Source organism: Acinonyx jubatus, chromosome F2, assembly GCF_027475565.1.
Source record: "Acinonyx jubatus isolate Ajub_Pintada_27869175 chromosome F2, VMU_Ajub_asm_v1.0, whole genome shotgun sequence".
NCBI lineage: Eukaryota > Metazoa > Chordata > Mammalia > Carnivora > Felidae > Acinonyx > Acinonyx jubatus.
In genome coordinates, this window is record NC_069394.1 from 48,670,342 (window position 1) to 48,692,533 (window position 22,192).

The 22,192-nt window shown below is 36.3% G+C and overlaps 1 protein-coding gene and 1 non-coding gene across 11 annotated transcripts in view; one reads left to right on the forward strand and one right to left on the reverse strand.

Annotated features, from left to right (window-relative positions):
* The window catches only part of WWP1 (WW domain containing E3 ubiquitin protein ligase 1), a 139,123-nt gene that overhangs the window by 3,889 nt on the left and 113,042 nt on the right, over positions 1-22,192 (reverse strand). For 9 of the 10 annotated variants that reach the window (XM_053208280.1, XM_053208277.1, XM_027064286.2 and 6 more), the window contains 5 exons: positions 18,468-18,588; positions 12,265-12,369; positions 9,331-9,427; positions 8,825-8,897; positions 1,762-3,333 (listed from right to left, as the gene is read on the reverse strand). In XM_053208280.1, the coding sequence (XP_053064255.1) occupies positions 3,234-3,333; positions 8,825-8,897; positions 9,331-9,427; positions 12,265-12,369; positions 18,468-18,588 (496 nt within the window). In that variant the 3' untranslated portion in view covers positions 1,762-3,233. Of the gene's footprint in view, positions 1-1,761; positions 3,334-8,824; positions 8,898-9,330; positions 9,428-12,264; positions 12,370-18,467; positions 18,589-22,192 lie in introns of those variants that run through there. The other variant, XM_053208283.1, reaches the window with a different exon arrangement.
* On the forward strand, positions 4,463-4,566 carry LOC113600729 (U6 spliceosomal RNA). The gene has a single exon (XR_003421840.1). It is a non-coding gene; the product is annotated as a U6 spliceosomal RNA (small nuclear RNA).

Below are 22,192 nucleotides of genomic sequence, written 5' to 3' on the forward strand. Positions count from 1 at the left end.
AGACAGAGTGAACAGGGGAGGGGCAGAGAGAGAGGGAGACACAGAATCTGAAACAGACTCCAGGCTCTGAGCTGTCAGCACAGAGCCCGACGCGGGGCTCAAACCCATGAACTGTGAGATCATGACCTGAGCCGAAGTCAGACGCTTAACCGACTGAGCCACCCAGGCGCCCCAATCAGTAAATATTTTTAAATGGTATTATCTGAGTTCTTGGTTGAGATTAGGAAGAGAAATTTTGGAATTTAGGAGATCCCACTTTTTGATGTGTGTTTTTGGTACTACATTATTTGGGAGGGTATTGTTTTGCTTTCATGTGACATTCACCGTAAAATTTATTTTGGACTATGTGCCAGAGCATTGTTGGGAAGAAAAAATAGGGGTGGATTACTTTGTCAGGGCCATGACACCATTTGAATGAATGCCCTCTTCTGGTCCATTGCACTGCCCTCTGAGAGCAGTGAACAGTGTGTTTTATCCTGTGACTGAGGAGAATACACTTGGTACAGAGGAGCCTTCGTGAGCTGCTCTGATATGGTCCGGGCTTTTCCCTTGAGATGTCCAAATCCCCAGTTAATATCTTAAGTTTGGCTTTTAAGATCAATGGATTAAGAAAACTGGGAGTGTTAGAAGACCTTTGTTCTCTCATCTACATATTTCAACGAGAAGATTTTTTTACTTCTGCAGGTTCACCAGGGGATCTTCTTAGGTTAAACCAAACCCTCAGACTCAAAGTCTGCAAAAGGCTTCATGTGGCACCAGTTTACTCAGAAAGCTGTAAGGATAGGAACCATAGCTAAGCCAGAAAGTCAATGTCAGGACTCCTTACATTTCAGAAAATGACCTTACAGCAGCATCAAGTATCTGGAGATTTCCCAGTCCAGATGCAACTTACCAGTCAGGGGTCATTTTTAACAAAAGCAAAATTGCCTAGTGGTTATTTTGACACATACCACCCTATCTAGTTTTGAAGAGAAAAGGTGGGTGGTTAACTGAAGGCTGCAAGGCGCAAAAGGTTTATTAATAACTCTCTGAGCTTAAACTGCCTAGGAAGCACTAAAACCAAAATACCCTTGTAGCTGCTCTCTTTGGAAGATACTAATCTGATTGATGAAACTGTTGTTCCTGTGATCCGTTCACTGGGCTCAGTTTGGTGGTGCCGTTAAGTTTTGCTGAAATGAAATAACTATGAATCTGTCTCTGAGCCTCATTGTTTTTGCCTGTTTTTTCATTTCAGGCATAGTGAGCCTGTCTAGTGCAGCACAGGACCAGGATGGGAAGACAGGGGAAAAGGTGAGAGATGGCTACATCTTTGGTTTCTCTCACTGCCACTGAGTATATAAATCAGGACATAATAAGTCCTGCCTGTAGGCCTGGATTTCTGCAATTGGGTATGAAAGGTAGAAGGCCCTAATAAGTTCTCCCAAATAGCTTTTTTCAGAAAGCTGGTTTGGTCTGTGAGTTCTGTGTAGCGTCATCTAATTTCTTACCTGAAGAAAGGATAGAGGTTCAGCACCCTGAAAGCCTGTCTTCAGTCAAATCTGCTAATTGTATTCTCACATACCTCCACTGAATGATGTTCGAGAACTTCTGTCATGGCAAAATTCATTCAGCAGTGGTGCTTTCTATGGTGTAACTTAGCCCTTTTGAAGATTGGTCACCCTCTGTCACATAATGCCATATACATTAGCATTTGTTTTTAATTCTTTATGCTTCAAAATAGCCAGTGTCAGACTAGGATTTGGGAAAGGAGTCTATTCAACATAGTGGATCACTGCCTTTATTTCATCTTTACTATGAACTCTGAAGTGCAGAACACAATCTAATATGTAGAAAAATAAAATTTTGGCAGAACAAAAACTGTTTAGGGAAATTAAATTGTATAGTATTTTCTGTATGTACTTAGCAGTTAAATATGTTACACATAACATTGTAAGATGTCCGTTCTGTCGTTATAAAAAACTGAATGAAATTTACACTGCATATTGAAATGATACAAATGGAAATTAAAATTTCTGTATTAGTAAGGAAGCCCAGTTTGCTAAAATAGCATTAATATCATTCACATCAGATTTTAATTTGTTATACATCTTTGTAGTTCAGCAAATGCCCTTGATAATGAAAAATTAAAAAGTTATTAGGACAAAAATAATGATCTGTGTAAAAAGGGGGGTGGGGAACCAAAAGATTTTTTAATATGCTTATATAATTCAGATAAAATTTTCATGAATTTAAGAGGAATGAAGATATTCGAACACTAATAGAAAATAGACTCATTTGAGTGTTCAAATGCTTACACAACTCTTCAGTCCATCCAGTTTTATAAAACCAAAACTTTGAACACAAAAGCAAAATTGTTCACATTACCTTATTATATGTTCCTAAGTATCAAACCGCATCAATTTATTATGAGTTAAATTTAAAGAACATCACAGATTTAAAAACAAAAGTACATTAAGTACCTGATTCTTTTTAACTCCACAAATACCTAGCATCCCAAAGTAACATGTAAACAAACCTCTTTGCTGCCTAATGAATTCTTTCCAATCTCTAGAATAAACTAAATGGCTTTGGATCTAGTATGTGCCTTACATTTAAGTTAGGGTTTCATTCATTACTATGTATTAGTGATATAGCAAAGAGGGAAATTTTTCAACTATTGTACTTATTTAAAACAAATTGACAGGTTCAAATGCCTGTCTTCAGAAAAGCCAGCAGCATTTTTTTTTAACATACTCAAAGTAAGATTTGGCCTAAGCCCTTAATACCTTCCTGAACAGCCATGCAACTAAACACCCTCAGGAGGTGTTAAGTAAGGGAGAAGATCATGAAGCAATTTGTACTTTTTTCTCTGGATAATAGAAACAAGGTAAAGCAAATCCAGATTATTTTTGAATGAACGGCTGTCATGTTTAATATACCCAGAGCTCTATAAAACTAGAGCCATTATCATATATGCTTATATAGATATATACTTTTTTTTTAATAAAGTCTCTTGCTTGCTTCAAAATTTAAGGATGATCTTTTTCCTAGTCAGTCACTTCAAGGGAACAATAAATAAAGTAGAAAAGGATGAACTGTTTTGCATATTTCTGTGGAAGAACGGAAAACATTTATACTTTGAGAGGTTCAGAAAATTCACTGTACAGAATGAACAGCTTATATACACTATCTGTGCAATTTTTCTTGGCTGGGGTATTTAAATGCAAGAGCTCCTCCAAGACAAGAAGCCACATTCATTCTTGTCCAAATCCCTCTGTCTCTTCTATTGCAAAAAGAAGTTTTTCCTTTAGTTGTTCATAACTCTTATATGGTGGTAGATCCAAGCGATTAAAACTGAACAAAAACAAAAACAGATGTGTTTTTAATAAAACAAACTCTGAAAAGATTTCTAATACAATATTGTTTAAAGCACATTTGACAAACTAAATGGATAGAGGAGATCTAAAAATTTTGCCACAGGTATTCTAACAATTTACTATTATATTAACACATACAGATTTTTTACTCATAAAAATATTTTAACATTTCCCAGAAAAAACTGACATTGCAAGTTGTCATAAGTCCCTCTAACTTCTCTTCGGTTTTTAAGTCCATTTATTTCATTCACTTACCAGTTATTAAGAATCTACTATATATCAGATATTTGTCCAGGAGCTGGTGATAGAATGATAAAAAACTAAGTTCCTATCCTTGTGGAACTTATATTTGGGGGGGGGGAGGGAAGCCAGTAAACAAATACATACTTTAGTGCTTCCATTCCTGCCATACTTAAAAGAATTCGCTGCTCTGTTTAGCTGAATTAAGATTTGGGTGGAGGGAGGGTCTAGGGTTTTAGTTTCCCCTCTATCTAGTGAAACAGCTCTAATGTAGGTAAAACCATTCTGTATTTTCATTTTCTCACATGGAAGATTTCTATAGATTATCTAGGTTTCCTCCTACTACTCTCCCTCTGCCCTTGTCTCCTCCACTCCTGCTTAAGAGTCAGGAAACTTAATAATCAAGAGCCTTTTGAGTTTCTGAAACAAGGCAGCCAATTAAAATGGCCTGAGAACACCGTTTTATTCTCTTTGTATGAAAAGTTAAATCTATTAACGGTAGCAATTAAGCAGACCATGTACCTTCTCTCCCCCATGCCCCCGTCACACTGATAGCTGAAGTCAATAAAAAATTTTTCAATACAGTCCTATATTAAGACAACCAGTCACTTTCTAATTCTTACATCTTTCAAATATAGCCTTTGCCAAATTCTTTCTCTTTACTGAATCTCTGTATCTCTTCCATCCAGATCGTTTGTGTTGGCAACTGCACTCGTGTGTCTCTACTTCCCCAACATCTCTTATATGGACCATCAAAATTTCCTGTCTACTGATCTTGCATCCATTTTTTTCCTGACTTCTCCACAACCCATCTAGCCTTATTACACCACTGCCAGAGGTCCTTTCATAAAAAAGACTTGCCAGTTTAAAAAACCTTTGTTGTGCTATTCTAAAATTGGAACTATACAGAGGTTAGCATGGCCCCTGCACAAGAATGACAACACAAATTCATGGAGTCTTCCATTACAAAAACAAAAAAAAACCTCTTAGTTTTCTAATTACTATGGATTGAAGGTATGGGGGAAGGAAGCTGTTTGGTATAGCCCCCCATCAATTAATTTAATGTTTTCCCAAAATATCACATGCTTTTCTGTTTCACAACATGCTCTTATGGCTCTCTCACGATTGGGAATACCTTTTTCCCGATATGAAAGTATTAATTCACTAAGAAGCAGTCCAACTGCTAAAACTTCCTCCAAGAATTCTCCTTGAGTATCTTATACAGACTTAACAATTCTCCTCTCCATAAGCTCTTTTTATTTTGCTTTTAGCATTTTCTTTGCTCTGTATTATGACTGACTAGTTTCTTCCATTATGTTCTAACACCCATGAGGGGCAGTCATCCCTACTCTTTTAACACTTATCCATTTCATTTAGTAAATGTTGAGTTAACTACATAAGAAAGTACATTACTTGAAAACATCCGAAACAGGGTTCTATTTTAAGACACCAGCCAAAGGACAGAGACACACCAAAATCTCTTCATCTTAGAGGGTACTTACTATATAGATATCAGAATACTGTTTTAGTTTACCTTTTGTTTTAGTTCCAGCTGAGTCAAATTTGATACTTCTACTTAACCTATAAAAATGGAAGACCCTACCAATACTTTTGCAATGGACTGTTGGTTTTCTATACCAGTGTATACAGCCTCTGCTCTGAAAGTGGCCACCTCAATAAGCAAAGCATTGGAGAGGACAGCAGAACTCATTCCGAGAATTATCAAGACTTCCGCCATAGATCATAGCAGTGTTTACCTTTGTCACTACTAAACTCTGGTGTCTCGGGATCTATGTTCATACAAATTCTCATCCCAGTACCGTTAACTGTATTCCACTGATCTGAATTAAATCCTCACCTTTTCCCTTTCTTCCAGCTCAGATCTCCATTCCTCTGAACTGTTTTATGATTTGCAGTTTTCTAAGGTCTTAATAACTTGCCTTAACTAAAAACCCAGCTAGTCTGAAACATAACCATTTTCCTGCAGCCAAGCAGTAAAACTTCCCTCCTGTGAGGCACATACAATCTAGCTATGCAACCTTTTTCTGAACTTTTGGCTACCCTCTGTTGACCTCTTGGTCATATTCCTTTCATTCACTGAAAGTTCTGGCACCTGGGTTCATGGTTGTCCTCTCATTCACTTGATGATACGCAACACCCATGCATGACCTCCTAAGTTCTCATCTTCAGTGACCTGTTCCTCTCATTTACTGACTTTAGGATAACATACCTTGAACCTTGTCATCACCAGCAGGAAATTTCTAATTAAAAAAAATTCCACTTTTTTTTTTTTTTTTGAGTGCACAAGCACAAGGTGTGGGGGCAGAGGGAGAGGGAGAGAATCTCAAGCTGACTCCATGCCCAGCACAGTCTGACACAGGGCTTGATCCCATGACTGAGATCATGACCTGTGCCAAAATCGAGTCAGATGTTCAACCAACCGAGCCACCCTCAAAAACTCAATTCTGTCTTTCCAGCTTCCTTCAATTAAAATGCTAACCCATTAATCCATTACTTTGTCACCATCCTAGCTGTCCACAGACTCTTCCCGTCCTTATTTTGTACTTAAGCTACAGACCATCCTTATATCCACTACCTTGCAAGTACTTTCAAATCCCTGTCTCTTCCCCCTTTTGAACTTAACTAATCAAAACTCAAACTGAATGAATTCAGCCTTCTAGTTTTCACTCCTTGGACCTAACAGCTGAAAATTCCTGGAGGGGAGAATCCTACAACTAGACAGATTGGTGTCACTTTAGATCCAAGTAGGCAATCCAATATCACACATCATTCTCAGCCTTATTTCTCTAGTAGATACTTGTCTGCTCTGACAACTCTCATTCTCCTCAGTTTTTTTACTTTCTTCATTCTTAGTGACCTCACTTCATACTTTGAATAAACAGAAACCAACAGTGATAATTACAGCTTACATCCAACATTTCTTCCTCTCCTATTACAACAAAGGAAGTATTCCTGTTTTATCAAAGGCTAATTCCTTAACCTTTACTCAGCATCTCAATTCTTTTCATCTTTCTTTTGTTCTGAACTCTCTCCTCTACCTCAACAATCTCTCCTTTACTGTATTCAACAATTTAATCTAGGCTGGTGTCCTCAAATTTTTTTGGTTATGATCCTTTTCACACTTTAAAATATTGCAAATTCCCACGAGCTCTGTTTATGTGAATTATGTTTATTGATAAAAATGACTTTTCAAAAAAAAATGGTAAAAAAAGTGACCCTGTTATATATTTTTGCAAATCTTGATGTCTAGCCTAATAGAAGACAACTGATTTCTGATATTTATATGTGCATTTGTTGCATTATATTAAGTACAGTATATGAAAATTTGCCCCCACACAGATATGTGGTTAGAAAACAGAGATGTACTCTAGTTTTTTCAGGCCATTGTGGCTATTATTCTTGACTATTGTACTAAATAAATTTGGCAATATTATACATAATATGGGTTCTGAAATCATACCAAAGAACTTTTTCTACTCTGTTATGTAAAACCCATTGGTTTATCTTGTACTCTGAATGGCTCTTTTCACCCATGCATGATTTTATAACATCATGCATTGGTCATTTGGAAACAGTGATTCACCAAGTTATAAAGTATTTCTAAATGTTGACACATTGAATTACATGATAGAAAAAAATCTCATTTTTAATAATACCACCACTCTCATCAGAAAGTCTTGGGAAGGCTTTCAAGCTCATGATGGTATAAACAAGTTCTCCCAAATTCTAATTTTTGCCTGAAACCTCAACTTTTATCATTGCCAACAAATGTTGTCAGTTGTTTCCCTTGAAGTGATAAGCTTCCTTCATTACTTTTCAAGAAAATGTCTGCCAAATACACGTCTGAATAAACAGTTTGTCAGTCACTCTCTCAAATAAAAACGGTGTTCCATCAAAAAGAGCAAGCTGGTTCAGCTTTCAACTCAACTGCCAAAGAGCCTCCCCTCAAGACAACCACAATTCTCTGGTGTGAATTAGAAGTGCTTTATGCAGGCTTCTCATTTTGTCATACAGAATATTAAAGAGATACATACTCAAGCATCAAGATTTAGTATATGTGTGTGTGTGTGTGTGTGTGTGTGTGTATACCTATATATTTATACACACACACATATGTATATTTTACTGCTTCATAAAGAACAATCTTGAAAGAGATTTTTTTTTTTTTGCTTTTTGCTTTCTGCTTTCTGCTTTAAACTGCAGGTATGTGATGTTGAACAATGGAGACGGCATTTTGGTGCCACGGCGCTGATTTGTGCTGAGGCACTAGTTTTATCTACCATTGCTTCTGCACCATAAATGCAAGTGTCAAAACAATAAAAAGGCAAATAACTGCTCAGTAGGAAAATAGTTCTCACCTCCTAAAAGAACCATGTACCTCCTAAATTATCCTCCTCTTTTCCCTGGATGACTAAAACAGTTCTGTTAACTAATCTCCCTGCGTTTGGTCTTGAATCCAGTTCCTCCTCTGTTGCCAGAGTGATTTTTCCTGAATCTCATTAGCTGCTATTTAAAACTTTTCAAAGGTTTCTCACTACCCTTAGATTGAAATCCAAGTGACTTGTAACAGCCTACAAGGTTCTACATAATTTAGCCCTGCCTAAATTTCCAAATTCTTTTTATCCCTGTCTCCTCTCATTCACTAAGTTCCAATGACACCAGTCATCATTCATTTCCTTGAAAAATTATTTCTTACTACAAGGTCTTTGGAAATGTCCCTGTACAAAGAATGTGCTTTTTCTGTTTATTCCCGCAGCATGCTATTTATCCAACTCAAACGTTATGCTGAGAATCTCCCTGACCACACAACCTAGAAGAGGTTCCCTCTGGTTCTTATCTACAGCACCCTCTTTATTTCCTTTGAAGGACTTTCCTAGAATTCAAATAGCTTACTTGTTTGTCATTTGTGCTCCCTCCCCCAGGGGAGTGCAAACTTCATAAAAGGCAGGAAGCACTTCAATCGTATATTATACATAGTGGTTACTCTAAATAACTGGTGAATCACTAGATATATTTCTCAGTATATTAACCAAACAGAAATCATTTCAAAGGGTTTAGTTACAGAATGCCGTATTAATCAGTATGTTCTAAAAATTGAAATTCTGGCTACGTTAATGAATAAGCACTAATACTGGGTCTTATGTATTTAAAAAAAAACCAAAACATTCTCTGACTTTCACCTTTCAATTTAGGATTCTTGAACTTACCACGTGTGGCTTCTTGGTAACCAGGTGTCTTTGCCAACTTTTTCAATACAAAATTTTTGAGGCCCATTACTTCCTAAATCAAGAAAACAAGACAAAATTTATCTGGTCCTTTAAACTTTTTGGTTTTGACAACTAGTGAAATGACTGAACATGTCACATTATCATGAATGACACAGAATACAATGTAAATCGCTTCTGCCTAGAGAAGCTTCTTATTGCTGCAGAAATTCAGCAACAGGAATTAAATTAGTGGAAAGAGACGTAGCTCTAAAGAATTTTGCTCCTTCACAATCACCCTAAAGAGCAAAGCAATGGCCAACCAGACTATGTAAGCAGACTTTCATTGGCTTACAAATGTACTTGATAGTAACCATTAAGTAGTCTTCTGGCAGATACCCTACAGAAAGCACAGAAGAATAATCCTTAGATTCAAGTCTACTGTATGTCTAAAGGCCATTATCATCACAAAGTTAGCTACAGAGAAACTGCAGAAAAACTGCATTTACCCATAAGCTCGGCAAATCCTCCTAGAGGCAAACGGCAGGTTCCAGTGACAAACTGTAATAGTCGCATCCTTACTTCATTGTCTGTCTCTTTCACAAACTGTGTAACAAAATCAAATTTACTTTAAAATACTAAATTATCTTCAGTAATTAAAATAGTAGACACTTAAATTGTTCTTAAATTTCTTCAAGAATTATTAAGGTTAGGCACATGTTAAATATACCAGCGATCTTACTTCAGTTAATCCTCACAACACTGATTGTCCATCAGTATTATTACATCCATCATACAGACAGGAAACGGGAGGCTTATAAATGTCAAACCACTAAAAGGTAACCAGGACAGATGTTGTTTGTTTGGCTACAATATCACAGCTAGCACCTAGTTAGGGCTCCTGCCTACCTCTGTGCTATATGCTTTTTGTGTGTTTAGCCCTTATAACAGTCGCCATTCTCAATAGTTTGATCTGTTTTCTCCTACTAGATACTATTTACACAACTCTTTGGATTCTTCATACTTGAAAACTACAAGGATGCATTTTGTTAAAAATATTTAGTTCATTTACTATCTTTTCAAAGACAGACATAAATGTGTAATGTGGTGCAATACTGATTTGAATTGATCTGATTGTCTTGTAATAGAAGGCAAGTCAACTTTTGGAGCAGTCTAAGAGTAGAAATGTATCCTAAAAATAAAATTTATAAAAAGTAAACAAGAATATACATTACCTAAGGATGAGACAAAAAGTGCTAATAATGACCAAAAACACTTCTGCATAAAACTGTGTTGAGGTACACATTTCATCAAGACACAAACAGCTCATTACCACGTCTGGCATAAACCAACCCTTTCCCTAAAACAAACTCAATTCGCAAAACACAACTACTCATTTGGATTTACAGGACCTCAAGCTGAAGCTTCTCAGGTATACAGATACAAATGTCCAAAGGAAAAGTCAGGGAACTTCATGTTCTTAGTAGTCCCTGACTAGTAAGGAAGCTAGTAAAGACCCTAAAAAGGAAGACTGCAGACACCTGCATACATTCTGTATGTGATGCAATTCAGATATTTTAGGCTTGAAAATGGGTTTATTCCCTTTTGATTTTTTATTCATTTATTTATTTCTTCTAAGCTCTGTGCCCAGTGTGGGGCTTGAACTCCTGACCCTGAGGATCAAGAATCACATGCTCTATGACTGAGCGAGCCAGGTGGCCCTTATTTAGTTTTTATAAATGGTAATAGATATACACAGCACCCAGTACAGAACTGAAAGGTAGTAAAAGGTACAGCATCAAGAACAGCTTTCACACCTTGCTGCCAGTTTTCTCTACCTTTTTTCAAAGACGCTATATTCATATACAGTTGACCACTGAACAATGCAGCAGGTTAGAGGTGCGGATACCCCATGTAGTTGAAATTTTGGGAAAATCCACATTCAAATTTTGATTCCTCAAAACTTAATAGCTTATTGTTGACCAGAAGCCTTACTGATAACCAATTAACACATATTTTTGTATATATATCATATACTATATTTTTGTAATAAAAGAAGCTACAGAAACATTTACAGTACTGTACTATAAAAAATTTGCACAGAAGCAGACTAGCACAACTCAAACCCTTTATTGTTCAAGGGTCAGCTGTACCAACATACACTTTGAATATACAGAATGTAAATTTTCCTTTTAACCAAATAGCACATTATACACAGGTTCCTTTCCCCTTCAAAACTACTGAAACATATTTTCCAATATTTTTATTAATTTGCATTAAAAGAAGTGAAAGAATGCTAGGGTGCCTGGATGGCTCAGTCAGTTGGGCATCCGACTTCGGCTCAGGTCATGATCTCAGTCTGTGGGTTCAATCCCCACATCGGATCTGTGCTGACAGCTTAGAGTCTGGAGCCTGCTACGGATTCTGTGTCTCCCTCTTTCCCTAACCCTCCCCTGCTTGCTCTCTCTCTTTCTCTCTCTCTCAAAAATAAGCAAATTAAAAAAAAAAGTAAAAGAATGATTACAAGGTACAGAATTACAGAGCAGATATATCATAATTTATTTACTTAGTCCCCTCCCAACAGACATTTAGGTGTTTCAGGTCTCTGTTAGTATACTAATAATGGTGCAATAAATAGTATGTGCCATTTTGCATATGCTGAAGTACGTAAGATAAATTTCTACAAGTGTCTACACTTCTTTAAAGTATTAATTAATAAATAAATGACACATATCCTTACCAAAAGATTCCACTTCTAGTAAATCTAAGTCCCAGGCTTAGTTTTCACTTGAAAGTGAAAGTTAAGCATAGGTATACGAGAAGTTCCGTCGCTAAACTGCTCAAATGAGTCTCAATTAGTAGATTTATGTGAAGAAAATCCCTGGCCTAAAGATTTTAAATTCTCAAACACACAAAATGCAAAATCTAATAAAATAAACTGTGCTTCAATATTAGTATTGCAGCACTTGGATGAGACCACCCTACTGTAGTTTAAGCTAAAACACCAACAGAACAAAGAAAGGGACCCAAGGGAGGGAAAGAGAAAAGGAAGTCATTCTTGGACATTATCCTCCAGATCATTCTCATTCCCTAGCATATTATCACCTTCACAGGAATTATGTATCTGCACTGACTTTCTCATTAAAAAAAAAAACCCATACTTCCTCATTTACTTCCAGAACTAAGTAGAATTTTTAGAATGCTATGATACTACTGGGGGAAAAAATGCTACACCTACAAGTATTACCATTAAACTATTACTTAAAGAAGATCCTGTCATTCATTCTCCCATTTAGGAAGACAAAAAAAACAACAAACTCTTCACTTCTGATTTGGAATTCAAATGGCAGGTTCAATTTTAAAAATGAACTTTTTTTAAACTACTGTTTCATGGTAAAACATTTTCTTTGAACACTTTGTTTCAAAAAGATAAAAGCAAATACCTGCCAAAACCAAATGATCTGCTTGCTGTTTCTTGTATAATGACGATACACAGTATTTCTCTGCCAATCTGCCAAGTCAACCTCCTGCATGCCACACAACATAACCTGGGAAATGAACACAGTAGCAGGTCACAGTACAGATTTAGTGAAGCGAATAACTATAGGACTGAAATTTGCTAACAAACACTTGTGCACATGGCCTAATTATGTGAACAGCTGCATGCATGACAACTAATGATCACAGCAAATCCAAGAAAATTTGTAGCAATTTAGAACAAGGATTCTTTGGTACTTTATCTTTTCCATGTTTATTGAACTCACACTGAAAACAACTTAGAGTTTTTATTCTTCAAGAAAAACATTAGCTATGCTAGAAGAATCTCTTACTAAAAATGTATCCCAAATTAGGTGTCCAAACTGTTAAGTTTCAAATGTAAATTTCTGGTTCTTTTTTTTTCTTCTTCATCTATGCTATCTTCCATTTAAAGTTAAAAATATACTAATTCCTGTTATTAATTTTTCCAGGCTTTGGGAATTAAATATTCTATGTGAAATTTTCAAATAAGCCCACTGAATTACATAGGGGATGAAAGCTATTTTTGGCATAATGAGGTAGTCCAATACTTCATTTCTCCTAAGTTAACTTTGAGCTATAATGTACAGGCAATAAAATGCATGTATTTTAAGTATAGTTAGATGAGTTTTGACAGATATATACACCTATGTAACTGCCACCACAATCAAGATGTAGAATATTCCCATTATGCCTCTTTTTGCAGAGAAAAACACCATCTTTGTCTTTGGCTCTACGTAATCAATGATTTCATCACAGGTTAAGTTTCTGAGAATATCACACATGCACATGCGCGCGTGCGCGCGCGCGCACACACACACACACACTACACAATTAACACTCTTCTGCTGTCTCCACCCCCTGCCTCCACCTGTCAACACCATGTCTATGAGATTTGCGTTCATTATACAATTTACTTATTCTTTCATTTCTTAATGGTCATTTAGGTTACTTCAAATTTTTGGCTTTGATGAATAAAGTTGTGATGAACATTTATGTAAAAATCTTTGTATAAATATATATTTTATTGCACTTGAATAAATACCTAACAGTGGAACTGCCAGGGCATAAGCAGCTGATATATATGTTTAACATTGTAAGAAACTACCAACACGATCACAAAGTGTTTTCATTTACAGTTTCAATTTGCAGTTTTAATTTCATTTAGTTTTAATTTGCATTTTCCCAATAATGAGTTATAGTTCATGTGTTTACTTGCCATCATAGCTTCTTTTGTGAAGTGGGTCTTTGCCCATTCTAGAAAATTGTTTTTTTATGGAGTTTTAAGAGTTAAAATACGTGTGTGTGTGTGTGTGTGTGTGTACACACATACACATACATACACACACTCCCAGTGTGTAGACTGCCTTTTCATTTGCTTAACAGTATCTTTTGAAGAGCAGAAGTTTTACTTTTGATGAAGTCTTTATCCTTTTTGTGTATGTGTGGTTTATTGTTTTGTATTCTTAAGAAACTTCTGCCCATACTAAGATTACTCTATGTTTTCTTTATAGCTTTCATATTTACATTTATGATTTCATCTTTTTTCATAGACTAAAGGAGGAGTCAATGTTAATTTTCTTCTATATGGACATCTAGTTGATCCAGCATCATTTTAAAAGACTTTTTCTTTCCTCACTGAAAAATAGTAGACTTCTGTTAAAAATCAATTCACAATATATGTGTGGATCTATTTCTGAACTCTCTAGTGTTCCACTGATCTATTTGTGTATCCTTTCAAAAGCATCACACTGCTATAATGACTATGGCTTAATAATAATTTTTGAAATCAGGCGGTGAACATCCTCCAAGTCTGTTCTTTTTCAAAACTGTTTTAGCTTATCTAGAGCCTTTGCATTTCTTTGTATTTTTAAAATCAGCTTGTCAATTTCTACAAAAAATTATTCCGGATATTGATTGGGATTGTGTTGAATATACAGATCAATTTGGAGAGAACTGACATTTATAATAGAGTCTTCCAACACATAATATGATGTATCTTCCCATCTATTTAAGTCATCTTTTTCTTTAAAAAAAAAAAAAATGTTTATTGGGGCATCTGGGTGGCTCAGTCGGTTAAGCATCTGACTTTGGCTCAGGTCGTGATCTTGCAGTTTGAGTTTGAACCCCACATCAGGCTCTGGACTGACAGCTCAGAGCCTGGAGCCTGCTATGGATTCTGTGTCTCCCTCTCTCTATGCCCCTCTTCCCAGTCGCACACTGTCTCTCTCTCTCTCAAAAATAAACATTAAAAATTTTTTAAAGGTTGGGGCGCCTGGGTGGCTTAGTCGGTTAAGGATCAGATTCTTGGTTTCAGCTCAGGTCATGATATCACAGCTCTGTGGGTTCAAGCCCCACATCGGGCTCAGTGCTGGCAGCACAGAGCCTGCTTGGGATTCTCCCTCTCCCTCTCTAGCTGCCCTTCCCCCACTCATGCTGTCTTTCTCAAAACAAACTTAAAAAAATTTTTTTAAATAAAAATAATTTTTTAAAGGTTTATTTATGTTGAAAGAGAGGGAGGGAGAGAGAATCCCAAACAGACTCTGCACGATCAGCACAGACCCCCATACAGGGCTTGATCTCACGAACCATGAGATCATGACCTGAGCTGAAATCAGGAGTTGGACACTTAACTCACTGAAACCATGCAGGCGCTCCAAGTCATCTTTAATTTTTCTGAGCAATGTCTTGTGTTTTCAGTACAGAGGTCTTCCATGCCTTTGGTTACATTTATTTTTTTGATGCGTTAGTAAATAAAACTTTAAAATTTCAATTTCTAAGCATTTGTTGCCAGTACATAGAAAATATATACTTGATTTTTTAATTACTGGCCTTCTATCCTACAGTCTTGTTAAATTTGCTGTTATTTCTAGTGGTTTTTTTCTTTGGTAGGTTCTTTAGGAGTTTCTAAGTTGACTATCATATGTTATTATCCATGGATAAAGGCCATTTTACTTCTTTCCAGTCTTTATGCTTTTTGTTTCTACTTTTGCTTTACTGCACTGGCTGGACCAGTGGGGAATATCTGGTATAGTGGGTAATATAAAGGATGAGAGTTTTGCCCCGTTCCTAATCTCAATATGAAATATTGAAGATACCACCATTCACAATGATGTCAGGGTTTATCTTATTCGTTGATCCTCTTTAACAAACTGAGAAAGTGGCCTTCTATTCCTACTGTGATGAGAGTTTTTATAAAGAATGATTGTTACATCTTCATAGTTGAAACATTTTAACTTGTAAAGGGGCATGATTATCAATAATCATTATTTTCAATAATGGTATACATGCCCATTATTGTGGTATTATTCATGGTTAAGAGAGATGATGAATGGATGTAAAAGAACAATAAAAATCAAGATCAAGCAAAAATAACAACAAAAAAGATCTATATTTTCTCACAGTTCTGTACCATGAACTAAAGGCAAATCAGTAACAATAAGAGCTTTAGTCCCCTTATATGTAAAAGGAAACTAACACATGATCAAACTATTTCACAGGGCTATGCATGAGACAACTGTATCTACCAAGGGCTATATGAAAGTATGCGTCTCTTCATACCCTTTCAGATCTACTGTCTTAGTTTCATCTCTGCTCTAATGTTGGACTCTGGCTGTAATATCCCTCTTTCACTAGGTGTGCCTCCAAAGTAGGAGCTTTTTTGTTAGTTTTTAAAAAATTTAAATCCAAGTTAGTTAACATATAATATAATAATGATTTCAGGAACAGAATTTAGTGATTCATCACTTACATATAACACCCAGTGCTCATCCCAACAAATGCCGTCCTTAATGCGCATCGCCTATTTAGCCCATCCCCCCGACCCAACACCCCACCAGCAATCCTCAATTTGTTCTCTATATTTAAGTCACTTATGGTTTGTTTCCCTTTCTGTTTTTATCTTAGTTTTGCTTCCCTTATCCTAAGTTCATCTGTTTTGCTTCTTAAATTCCACATGAGTGAAGAAATCATATGATATTTGTCTTTCTCTGACTTATTTTGCTTAGCATAATACACTCTAGTTCCATCCATGTTGTTGCAAATGGCAAGATTTCATTCTTTTTCATCGCCAAGTAATATTCCATTGTATAGATATACCAAATCTTATTTATCCATTCATCAGTTGATGGACATTTGGGCTTTTTCCATACTTTGGCTATTGTCAGCAGTGCTGCTATGAACATTGGGGTGTACATGCCCTTTTGAATCAGCACTCCTGTATCCTTTGGATAAATACCTAGTAGTGCAATTGCTGAGTCTTGGGGTAGCTCTATTTTTAATTTTTTGAGGAACCTCCATCCTGTTTTCCAGAGTGGCTGCACCAGTTTGCATTCCCACCAGCAGTACAAAAGAGTTCCTTCCTCTTTCTCTGCATCCTCACAAACATCTGTTGTTGCCTGGGTTGTTAATTTTAGTCATTCTGACAGGTGTGAGGTGGTATCTCATTGTGGTTTTGATTTGTATTTTCCTGATGATGAGTGATGTTGAGCATCTTTTCATGTCTGTTAGCCATCTGGATGTCTTCTTTGGAAAAGTGTTAAAAGAGGAGCTCTTAATGGTATGGAATACTTTAGGTGTATACATTTTGAAGACACAAAATTATTTAATTTTCTTCAGATTCTTAATGAAGTGTGTGATTTAAAAAAAAGATTAAATACTGATATCTTCCATTCTATTCTTCTGATGTGTTTCTGCTAATCTGTGTAGTCAAGCTATTAAGAAAGAGATGTTAGCCAGATTTATAGAGTCTGCATGTCATCCAGGCTCAAAGTCCTTATTTTCATATACTTGTCAGTTACCAGAAGGCAAATTTCTATAAGGGAATATTACTGTATATATAAATCATCATGCTAACTTTTTATATGCACATTTGATTATGGTGTCTTAACAGAGAACCAAAGATGGCTAAAGTTAAAACACTATACCCAAAGCAGGCAGAGAAGAAATACCAAGGACTTTCCCTACAGCCCTGCCTTGTGTTCTAATCTATATGGGGAAAGAAGACTTCAAGAATTCACCATAACTAATCATTAGAGAAATATAAATCGCAACCACAATGGGCTATCACCTTATACCCATTACTATAATAAAATAAAACAGAAAATACCAAGTGTGGGCAAAGATGTGAAGAAACTGGAACCTGTGCACACTTTTGGTGGGAATGTAAAATGGTACAGCCACTACAGAAGTGTGGTAGTTCCTCAAATAATTAAACACAGATTTACTATATGATTCACCAATACCACTCCTGAGTATACATCTAAAAGACCTGAAAACAGACTCTCTAAGAGATATCTATAGATCCATGTTCATGGCAGTTTTATTTACAGTAAACCAAAAGGTAGTAGCAACCCAAATATCCATTGACTGATGAATAAACAAAGTGTATAGATATATACATACAATGGAATACTATTCAGCCTTAAGGGAAGGAATTCTTACACATGCTACAATATGAATCAACTATGAGGAACATTATGTTAAGTAAATAAGCCAGTCATGGTAAGACAAATACTGCATTATTTCACTTACAGGAGACACCAAGAGTAGTTAAACTCATAGAAAGTAGAATGGCGGGGCCAAGAAGGAGAAATGGGGACCTGTATAGAATTTCAGTTTTGCAAAATGAAAAAGTGCTGGAGATTGGTTGCACAATAATGGGAATATACTTAACATTACTGAACTGTACAATTAAAAATATTCAAAATGGTAAATTTTGTCGTGTGTACTTTCCCACATCCCTCCAAAAAAAGAAGTTCTGATATACTTCTAATAAGTCTGAATACAGTTAAGACCACTAAGAACTCATGACTTAAAAAACTTATCTTTGGGGCAACTCACTACTAACCCAGGATTTTATTAAGTTCCCCAAGTTATTAACAAGGTTGAACTCATTCTTCAGGATAGGGGGCACTGATTGATGACTTTGTGCCCATGACATCATCATGGTTTAGAGAACTTAAGACCATCACCCCATGCTGGGATTTTAATACATCCTGAACACTGAGATGGATAAGAGAACTCAAGATTGTGCCACATCATTTAAAAATGTGTGGACATCCTGTAGAAGCACAAAAACAGTCCCTCCTCCCATTAACATTTTCTAAACAGCATAATAAAAAAGCCTAACCTCCAATTCTTTTTCATCAAAGTACTGGAGCCACTGAAGAGGAACAACTTCATTAAAACCATCAAGGAAAGCTTTGGTCTGTTCTTGCACTCCTCGAGAAAAACGCCACTCTGTCATTAAACTGAAAATAAAAACAATATTTAAAAATAGTTAATCTGCATGTGAGGTAAAAGCTTAGAAACACCAACTACTTCTAAAATTCTGTCTCTTTTTCCAAATATACCATACTATGTAACATATACATGTTTGTGTGTTTATGTACATAACATGTTTCTCCATGAGGAAATCAGTTCTAGCACATCTGTGGCTAGAAAGGATGCTTTTCAAAATAGGAAGTTCTTTATTTGTAAGACAGCCACAGTTCAACACTTACTATTTCCTGTTCATGTGTAACAAATAATTCCAGATATTGTCTAACTGACACAGTAAGGGAAAGGCTACAGTCATTCAACAGGTTCTCCTCCCAGCAAACCATTTGCCAAGGGAGACTTGAGAACTCTGACTCAGCCTTGCACAGCGGGGAAAGCAAGGGACTGTCTCGGTAACTGTCTGCAGGCCATATGCTTAAATGTGGTATGGTCCCTCTGTCTGAGAAGGCTTAAAGCTGGGGAACTGGTTCTTTACATGTTAATTCATTAGAGAGAACACAAAGATTTCCTAAAAGAATAGAAAAGATGAGAAGAAACATTCCGAGGAGACATATAATGCAGACATACAGGAGGGAAGTGTAATAAAAAGAAGGAAGAGAATCTGTATAGTGACGCAGAATCTATACAAGGGGCCCTGACAGTAGGTGGGTCTGGAGGTCCCTGTGGAAGCAGCACAGACTACTGATGAGGAGAAGACACCAGAAACAGCAGACAAAGGGAAAGGCGATTATCCACATTCCTCCCCTTCCAAACGCCTCTTCCCGTGTCCCAAAGGAAGCTGATTTTATTCTCTGCTGAGGCAAACTTTTCATCCTTGCTGCCTCTACAATTTTCTTCATCAATAACTCACCTTCTTTTGCCCAAGCCCTCAACTCTACCTTCCTACCCCACTTCCCATTTGCCCACATGGATGCTCAGACCATTACTTTCCAAAACCCTCCCTCCAACCCAGTGTTTGCTTTTAACTACTGTCTTTGCTCTTTACCACCACTCCTATTAGAAGAGTACTCTATCCTGTCTCCACTTCTCAGCTCTATTCATCCAAATTTTAAACCACTGTAATGGTCTGGGTTTTCAAGATTTCACTCTGGGGGATAAACAAATCTCTTCACATATGTCACCAAAGAAGTCTCAATTGCCAAGCCCAATGCCCTCTTCAAAATTACTCCTGCTGCATGCACTTCCTGTAACACTGGGTGTTAGCATTCCCAACCCTCAGAGAGTTCTCTGATCTGACAATACCACCGCTCCTTAACTGACTTAGCTACTTTGTTCCTTTCATTAGTTTCACTGGTCCATAAATGTTGGCATCACTGAGCTCTCTGCCTTTTCTCTTCTAGCTCTTTACTACTTAAAGATAATTAACATGTTCAACTGTTAACCAATTCAGAAACCTCAAATATTTCATTTACTAGTATTTCCCCCACTACATGTAATCAATCATTGAATCTGAACTATTCTATTCCTATAATATCCTCAAAAATCCATTCCCTCATTTTTACCTCACCTGTTTCAGGTAGGTCTACAATACCAACTACCAGAAGTTTGAAAGAGCCTTTTAACTATGTTCAGATCTCTAACTACTCCCCGCCCTTCCATCCATCCCTCCCAATTCATCCTCCACAAAGATGCTAGGATTAGCCTTCCAGAAATAATTCCGATCATTTCATCTTAGTTTTCGTTTGTTTTTGATGACTCTCCTATTAGAGCAAAAATCCAGGTTTCTTAGACATAAAAGTTTCCCTAGACTAATGCAAATCTGGCTACCATTCAAGGCTCCTAGCTAGCCACTATATCTCCTCTGTGGCTGTAGATTCTTGGGATAAACTAATCCCTTTAATACCTCAATTCCTCTGCTTTTGCTATTTCCCTCCCTCCAAAAGCACTCCATCTTTTCAGACCTAACATGCAATGCCGTGGGAAAAACTTTCCTGAGTCCTAGCAGAATCAATCCCACTTTGGATTGTGACAGCATTTCATACATCTCTCTACCATTCATTTACTCAGAGATTAACTGCGGTACACTAAAACCAAAATATCACAATTAAAAAAGAATAGTATTCTTACATAATTTTAAAGAGCAACATTAAAAAAAACAAGATTAAACTCTGTTATTGTTTCAGAAACTGAAACAATTAAGCAAAAATTGTTATATTCAAGATTAGATATCAACTCTTATATAACAGGTATTACATGGGCAACTCTTTAAAAACCAGTTATCACCTTAACACAAAATATAAAATATAAAGTAGCAAACTAAATATGGCCTTTATATGATGAAATTTTATTTAATCTGCTTTTGATATTTGAAAACATTGACAGCATTTTAAAAATGCTTCAGATGTGCTATTTAATAGCTATTGTTGGTTTCTGTGGAAAGCTTATGGCTTGAATACAAAAAGCCCAGCGCCTTATGGAACTATCTTTGGAAACATACTGTTTTCAAAATGGAAAAAACAATTTAGCTATTTACAATACGAGTAATAAATGCTCACTATATGACAAAGAAGCAAAACAAAAATACCTCAGAGAATATAAAGATACATAAAGAAGAAAATCAGTTATTAAACTGGTTTTCTCCTCTCAGAGAAAACTAATTACGCAGATAAATAGGAAGAGGCCTAGAATGCCACACTGGAATAGCTGCATTAACTTAATAGGCAAAGAGACATTAAGGATGTGAAATTGAAAGGCCATAGCAATTTTATGGGTTAAAAAGGGAAGAAAGGATTGTTAGCTATGTCCTTTTGCAAAAGCAATACATCAATTAAACAGTCTTTGACGAAATTACCTCACTTTAGAAATCTATGCCACAAAGACAAAAGCAGCAGATACACACAGCTTTACTTAAGGAAGTTTTCTTTGCCTTTGTTTGTAGTGGCCCAAACTGGACACAATCTGAATGACACTTACTAGCAGAAAGGACTACTATAGAATGGGTATACCATAATTTATCTAGCTATTAGAAAATGTGTTAGGTCTATCTCTACTGACCTAGAGGATGGAAAAAGCAAGCTAGAGAGTATGATACGATCCCATTTTTGAAACAAATATCAAGAACATAAAGTCTGAGACGATGATGGCACCAAGAATCCAAGGGTAGTACCATTAATAGAGATAACAAGGCCAAGTAAGGCAATAGGAAAAATAACAGAAAGAAATTTGATTTTAACTTGATTTAGTAGTTGAGGAGTTGACAAACTATGGCCCACGGGCCCAATCCAGCCCATCACCTGTTTTCTGTACAGCATGTAAGCTAAGAATAGTCTTTACTTTTTAAAAATGATTGAGAAAATATTCAAAGATTATCTGACTTGAAAATTATATGAAATCAAATTTCAGAGTCCACAGTAATTTTGTTGGAAACATAGATAGCAACACGTATTTGTTCATATTTTGTCTATGTGCTTTTGTGCTGCAACAGCAGAGTGGAATAGTTCCAAGATAGATTGTATGCGACTCACAAGCCTAAAATATTATCTGGTTCTTTCATGGAAAAGTATGGATCTACCTGGAAATTATTTCTAAAGTTCAGATATTGCTTTATTAGAAAACTGAAGCCATGGTGCCAGTCTA